Here is a 7500-nt window from a genome sequence, read left to right as displayed (position 1 = left end):
TGACATGCCCCATCTACCCCGCCCCCCCTCCAGATATGGCCTGCTGTGAAATCACGCAACCGGTCTACCAACACGCAAACTACCACCAGCAAATACCCCCTACCCCCAACCAATCAAATCCAACTCGTTCCATCAACTCTCTACAGCAGCTCTATTAACCACACTGGCGCTGAGTGCGGAGCGCGGCGACAAGATCGCACAGCAGGACAAAGCTAACGTGCCACATCCAACGCTACATACTGCGCCTTGGTGTTTTGTGGCGAGTTTCAGAGGCGGGGGGTGGGGGCAGAGAGAGAGAGAGAGAGAGGTGGTGGTGGAGGTGGCAGCAGCGTACCACGTACGACGTACGTCTCTGGTCTTCGCCCCCGCACACCTCCTCTCCGACCACCCGTACCAAACAGACGGACGGGCCTTTGGCCCCGGCTCTAGCATAACTGCATTTTTAGAGCACGAGAGGGACGAGCGATGCAACCTATAAATAAAAACTCTGTTTAACAACAAGGGAGGGGGAAAAAATGAAGGCCAGCGAGAGAGAGAGAGAGAGAGAGAGATAAAGAGAGTGTGCAAGAGAGAGAGAGAGAGCGAGAAAGGAGGAGGGAGAAGGAGAAAGGTTGAGACAAGTGTCTAGTAATACAGTGAGTAAGAGAGAGTAAATATGTGTTTGTATGTGCTAGTGAACAAGTATATGATTGTATGTCTGCGTATCCATGTGTGTGTGTGTGTGTGTGTGTGTGTGTGTGTGTGCGAGAGCTGGAGTGAGTGAATGTGTGCACGGGTGCATGTGTGCTTGCTCGGTGATTGGGGTGGGGAGCTATCGGTGTCTGTGCTCTCTCTTCTCTGGCTGACCCTTGAACTGCAAAGCTGTGAATTTGTGGGCCCCTTCTCCCACTCGACTTTTGTTCCTCCGCCGGAGTGTGTGGGGATGGGTGGTGGGGCAGGGAGAGGGGTGTGTGTGTGTGTGTGTGTGTGTGTGTGGTGGGGGTGGGGGGAGAAATTTACTGCCCTGTCACCATAAAGCGTTGCAAGTCCAGAGGGGGGATTCGAGTCGGACCACCGCCGCCGCTCGTGGATCATCATAAATCTGCGCTGATTGAATGCAAATTGGAAAAGTACACTATGTATGTCGGTATACATCATGAGGATAAAGCGCGCGAGCCCCACACGCCGCAACCCTGTGCCCGCTCCACGCTAAATATGCAAGCCTTATATTACCAGCCTGTGGGGCTGCTGGGGCTGGGGTGGGGAGTGTTTGTCTGCATGGCTTTCCCATTGTGTGGGCCTGTGTGTGTGTAGGAGTTAATGTATTTGTGCACATGGTACATCACTATGTGTGTGTGTTTGTATGTATGGTTGGAATGTGTGTGTGTGTGTGTGTGTGTGTGTGTGTGTGTGTGTGTGTGTGTGTGTGTGTGTTTGTGAATGTGTGTGCTATGTGCTATGCCTGCCTACATACACACACACACACACACACACACACACACACACACACACACACACACACACACACACACACACACACACACACACACACACACACACACACACACACACACACACACACACACACACACACACACACACACACACACACACACACACACACACACACACACACACACACACACACACACACACACACACACACACACACACACACACACACACACACACGGCTGCATCAGCTTTTGCCGCCTGCACATGTCTGTCCACATGTGCTGAGAGCGAGCGAGACGGGTATTTATTGGCCACATGGTGGCTCGCACATTTACATTATAAATCTCAATTACGCTGCATTATTTGTTTACCAGCGCCGGCGCCCAAGTTCTCACTTGGTGCCCCTGCAGAGTCCTGCTCGTAAATTGTTAATAAACTGCAGTGCAGACCTATGCGTGGCACTGACCTAAATCCTGCACCCCCCCTCCCCCCCACACCCTTCGCAGTACACTCATTTCTTTAAACTTTAATGGGGCTCTGTTACACCCATTTAACTGATTTCATCCCCGCCCCTGCTGCTTGCCTGGCCCTTGCATACCCCACACACACACACCCTCCCACACCCTCCCACACCCTCCCACACCCACACACACCCACACACACACAGCCAAATAACAGTTCTGAAACTCCCCACGCCATGTTTGACTATGTTAAAAAGTGCAGAGATACAATAGGTTTGGGACCATCTGGAGGGAGATGCTGTAAGACACAGGGGGAGGGGATAAAAACAAAAAAAAGTCAAGTTTCCCGCCCCTCCTCAAAAACTCTGTACAGGCACGCGCCCACACACACGCAGACACACACGCAGACACACACACACACACACACACACACACACGGGTAAGTGCCCTGGCAAGCTCCAGTGCATTCTGATATGGAGCTTTGGCACAGACCAGAAAACAGGAGTCCAAACAAACAAACAAACAAACAAACTGTGAAAGGGTGGGTAGAAATGAAAAGGGGAAGAAAAAAAGGAAGGAAAAAAAAAATCGAACGCGAGCACAAGAGTCATGGTCCTGCTCCTCACCTCCTCTTTGAGATGCGTGTGTGTGTGTGTGTGCGTGTGTGCGTACCCCGTTTGTGTGTGTGTGTGAGAGAGAGACTGTGCGAGTGTGTGTGTGTGTGTGTGTGTGTGTGTGTGTGTGTGTGTGTGTGTGTGTGTGTGTGATTACTCACCACCGTGGTCCGGCAAAGCAAGCACCGAGGCGCTCGCTCGCTGGCTCACACCAATACACCCCGCCCCCCTCCTTTTCCTTTTTCCCTTTACGCCCCCCTCCCCCTTCTTTCACTCCATTCTTGCAGTGCTGTGTTTTGGCTCCCAGGCAGCACCCTGTGCTCCAAAGTGGTGGCGGAGGGGGCAAGAGCATGTGAGAGAGCAAGCGAGTGAGTGAGCGAGCACACGAATGAATGAACGAACAAACGAGAGAGCGAGTGAGCGGGCGAGCGCTAAATATAGATGCGTGTAAATAAATTAAAAAGCTGCCACCTGGTAATTAGGCCGCTAATTAAAGACGAAGCACTCCTTTAATGGATTCAGGTCTCTTCAGGCTTTCCTCCCGACCACCCACGCCACCTTTAGCAGCCTCCTCCATCCAAACTCCTCACTACCACCACCAAGCTGTTCTTCAACCTCCACTCCATCCCCCAGTCCCAGCCAGGACTGACGAACCTACTGCCCTCAAACCTCTGCAGTCTAATCGCATGCTTATGGTGTGTGATTTCTTTTGTGTGTGTGTGTGTTGCAGTTTGTGGTTTCCGTGATTTTCTTTCACAGCCGCCACTGACTGATTTCCAGAATGATGGCCAACTCGGGTGTGAACTGCATGTCGGATGCAATAAATGCATTTGACACTCAAAAGCTGACGGGACGTTTCTCGCGAAACACGGGAATTTTTTAATTGGACATCGTGTTCTTCTACAGTACTCAAGCATCACATGAGATGGCATGATTCTCATTACAACATTCTCTTTTAAAGAATTAGTAACATGACTTGGTCACTCTGAACCCTCAGAGTCACACATTTTTGTCAGAGAGGGACAACTTTAACTTTGCAGCTAATTTCGCCTTAAGGTCATCCAACTGTCCATTATCTCTCTGTGTGTGTGTGTCAACTGTCCATTCTCTCTCTGTGTGTGTGTGTGTGTGTGTGTGTGTGTGTGTGTGTGTGTGTGTGTGTGTGCGCGTACGTGCGCGCGCTTGATAAATAACTTGTGGTGCTCTTACAAAGTCCTAGGCATGGATCCACTCAGTTCCCCTCATTAGAAGCCATATATTATTCCAACCAATCAAACATTGCTTCAGGATTACGTAGGGGAAAGGTGTCATTTAATTGGATGTAGAGCTTAATTTTTCACAACCTGTCGCAGAATCACGGACTGCATTTTTTACATACAGTATGTAAGCAGCCATGCAGAGGGGCTCCTGGCCCACTTAGGTCTGGTATGTTTGTAGCAGATGGTTACTGAGTCACCATTTCAGAGACGTCAGGGATGTATGGCCTTCTGCACTCCCTGTCCTGCATCAGTGCTGGCCTTTTCTGACCAACCGCTGTTGATTTATTTATACTTCAGAGTGTTGCAGAAGCCCTGAAACCCCTCGGTGGTACACAACACCCACAAACATGCCAGGAGGCAGCTGAACGAACGAACGAACGAACGGCTCCTGCACCTTGCTCATGCTAGCTCATGCAGTCTGATTTAATGTGCCCACACGCACGCGGTGATGCGCGCACACATGAAGACACAGAAACAAGCACACGGGCACGCACGCACGGGCAAACGCGTCAGACGGTGTGCGTGCAAACATGCATCGACACAGGAGCGGACATTAGGAGTGTAAACAACATACAAATCACACACACACACGCACACACACACAGAGGCATTCATGTGCCGTCTTCGTCTTCTTGGTCCCTCACCCACCCACCAACTCACCCATCCACACATAGACTCCTGAGCAGACCCCATCTGTTTTCTTAGGGGGATACCATTGTGTTCATAACACTGAGTAAACAGCTTCACAGAACTTGGTGTGTGTGTGTGTGTGTGTGTGTGTGTGTTGGGGGCCAGGAGCACAAACACCACACCCCCGCCCCCCCCCCCTCCTCCCCCAGTGCCCCTTGTGAACTCCTTATTTAGCATTCCCACTGCGTCTGGGCCAGTGCAGGTAATGCCGTCGCAAAGTTGGAAAAATGGATCAGCCCCTCCGCGGATCAAAGCATGACTTCAATAAAATATCAAAACCGCCAGTGCTTTCCAGATGATGGCGAGGGGCTGCTCATTATGCAAGATTATGTGGGAGAAAGGTGAGGTTTTTTTCTCTCTCTTTTTTTTTCCCCTGAAAGAAGTGTGCACACTGCAGATGTTACCGAGCCGGCTTTAATTAAAGGCTATGGCCATGCAGCAAATGAGATAAAGGTGCTTAGATTTAAGGTTCCCTCCCTGTCCTACAGTACATGAAATGATCAACCAAAAAAAAAAAAAAAAAAAAAGATTTTTTTTAAGCAAACTTTGATGCAGATGATTATTAATAATTCAGCTAACCCTCGTCGAGTTTGCAATGCATGGCGCAAGGCCTTCTGCGCTTGCATACCAATGTCGACGAGGATGTTGGGGATTGTTGGATGTGGGAGGGGGTGGGTGGGTGGGATTGGGGCTAGACTGTGTTAGTCTGGTCATGTTCGCTGGGCTGATCTAAGAACCCCCCTGCTACCCCTGCAGAAGTCATGTTTGAAGAAAGCTAGCAAGACACATTTACATCTTGGCTTACGACCGCAATACAAATATATTTGAAGACGAGGCTCTAAAATAAACAAAACTCAAACCGACCTTCAGACCTTTTTTTTTTCCACTGGGTGAAACATAAAAGCAGATACATCAGTGTTTACTGTAAGACATCTTGAGACAGCGTTTGCTTCAGCCTCACTGTTGCCGAGCAATACTCCAGCCAGTGGGAAAAGAGACACGAATGCGGAGTAGAAGGCAAACTGTCAACATACCATTCCCCATTAGCTGCTCGCAGAGTAAATAAAAAATACTACATGTGCACACAAACACTGCATGGTGGCGGCTTTTTGAAAGGAGGGGGTGTGAAAAACTCAACAAATGAATTATGCACATACTCCCCTGGGAGAAAATCTTTACATGAAATGCTGGGACATGGATTATTTAGAAATGGTCCATCTCCCTATACTAAACCCCCCCCCACCCCGCCCCACACACACACACACACACAACCCCCCCCCCGCTCTCTCAAGGAAAGAGGCCTTCATTCCACTTACTTGGTCGGCAATGGTACGGCCCAACTTGTCCATTCTGGAGCCGGCCTCGGCGATCTTCTTTGCGGCGCTGATCACATCCGAGGTGTTCTTCAGCGGGCCCTTCCCCCTGGAGGAGAACGAGAGAGGGAGAGATGGAGAGAGAGAGAGAGAGAGAGAGAGAGAGAGAGAGAGAGAGAGAGAGAGAGAGAGAGAGAGAGAGAGAGAGAGAGAGAGAGAGAGAGAGAGAGAGAGAGAGTCACATGGCGTCAGTCAGACAGTGTTTGCCAGCCATCGCTCCCAACCCTCCCCAAACACACTGAGACCCGCTCATCCGACACGGAGCCGACGGGCATTCCAAAGCACACAGAACAGACCCCCCCCACCCCCAGCAGCCCCTCCTCCCTCTCCACCCTCTCCCTCCCCTAGGGGAAGGTGGAATGGGCGGACTGGTGTGGAAATGGGAATTATGACAGCGGCTCGCATGTGTCTGGATGGCTCTCCGAACACACTCTCCTGTTGCCAAAAGTTGTAGCAAGGGGCCGGCGCGAGTGGGGAATGGCTAACAGAATCACATGGACCTGTGGGAGAGTCTGTAGGGTCTTCACTTCCTGACCCGTCTCGTCAGATAAACCTTCCCCTCTTCACAACCAAATAGATGAATAAAATAAGAAAAATAAATAATTAAATAATAGATAAATAAATAAATAAAACGGAGGCATCACAAGCATCACATTTTGTCTCATGGCAGCCGCCCTGGATTGTAAATGGTCTGTCTGTCTGTGTGTGTGTAAAGCCGTCCAGATGGTGCTAGAAGGGCTACGGCCAGACCCGCCCTCTGCTGTGCTGTGCTGTGCTATGCTGGACTGCCTGTACTGGGCTGGGCAGGGCTGGGCTGTGCCCTCCATGGGTCCTGGGGGCTGCTACGCTGGCCCTGTGAGCTTAATAGGGTTCTGGCCTGTCTCCCCCTGCCTCTTGCGTCTGCCACCCCCACCCTCCCCTCCTCTCTTCCTCTCCCTCAGTCTCTCCCCCTCGGTTGAAGCTGGCATGGCGTTTGCCAGCTTTGTGCCCCCACAAGGGACTCCGGGGCACAGTTGGCAAGTGGCGCAACCTGGATTCAAAGCTGCTCTCTCCCGGCTAAACTGAGCACTCCAACCCACAACAGATGGAATTTTGTGTTCTCCCTCTTCCTGTCTCCCTCTGTGGCTTCTTTTTTTCTGTCCTTTCTCTGCCTTTTCCCTTTTTTCTCATCCTCCCTTTCTCTTCTCCACCATCGCATCCTCACCCCACCCCTTTTCTTGATGTTTGTCAGGAGACTTGGAGTCCACATGGAGGTAGCCATGCGTTACTTCAGCGGGCAGCACACCACAGGGGACAGGGGAGCTCTCCGAGACTGAAGCGGCAGGATGTTACCTCCCAACACACACACACACACACACACACACACCTCACAGAGAGAGAGAGTGTGAGAGCGAGAGAAAAAAAGAGGGGAAAGCAAAAAGAGGGGGGAGAGCGAGAGAAGAGAGGAGAGAGAGAGAAGAGAGGAGAGAGACAGAGAGAGCCAAGAGAGAAGAGAGAGAGGAGAGGAGAGGAGAGAGAGAGAGAGAGGAGAGAGGAGAGAGAAAGAGAGAGGGAGACACACACACACAGGTTTTTGCTATGGCCAAATGATCCCTTACCCCCTAACTGCAGAATCATTATGCAAAGAGTGGTGTTGGGGCTAGGCTTAGATTAGAAAGAATAGGTGGGA

At 50.9% G+C, this 7500-nt stretch overlaps 1 protein-coding gene across 1 annotated transcript in view; it reads right to left on the bottom strand.

Annotated features, from left to right (window-relative positions):
• Positions 1-7500, bottom strand: part of ctnna1 (catenin (cadherin-associated protein), alpha 1) — a 101915-nt gene that overhangs the window by 13172 nt on the left and 81243 nt on the right. The window contains exon 17 of the mRNA XM_062524007.1: positions 5775-5880. Within this exon, the coding sequence (XP_062379991.1) occupies positions 5775-5880 (106 nt within the window). The remainder of the gene's footprint in view (positions 1-5774; positions 5881-7500) is intronic.

This window comes from Sardina pilchardus, chromosome 21, assembly GCF_963854185.1.
Source record: "Sardina pilchardus chromosome 21, fSarPil1.1, whole genome shotgun sequence".
Lineage (NCBI taxonomy): Eukaryota > Metazoa > Chordata > Actinopteri > Clupeiformes > Clupeidae > Sardina > Sardina pilchardus.
The sequence above is the reverse complement of the archived record's forward strand: the minus strand, read 5'-3'. Positions and strand labels throughout refer to the sequence as shown.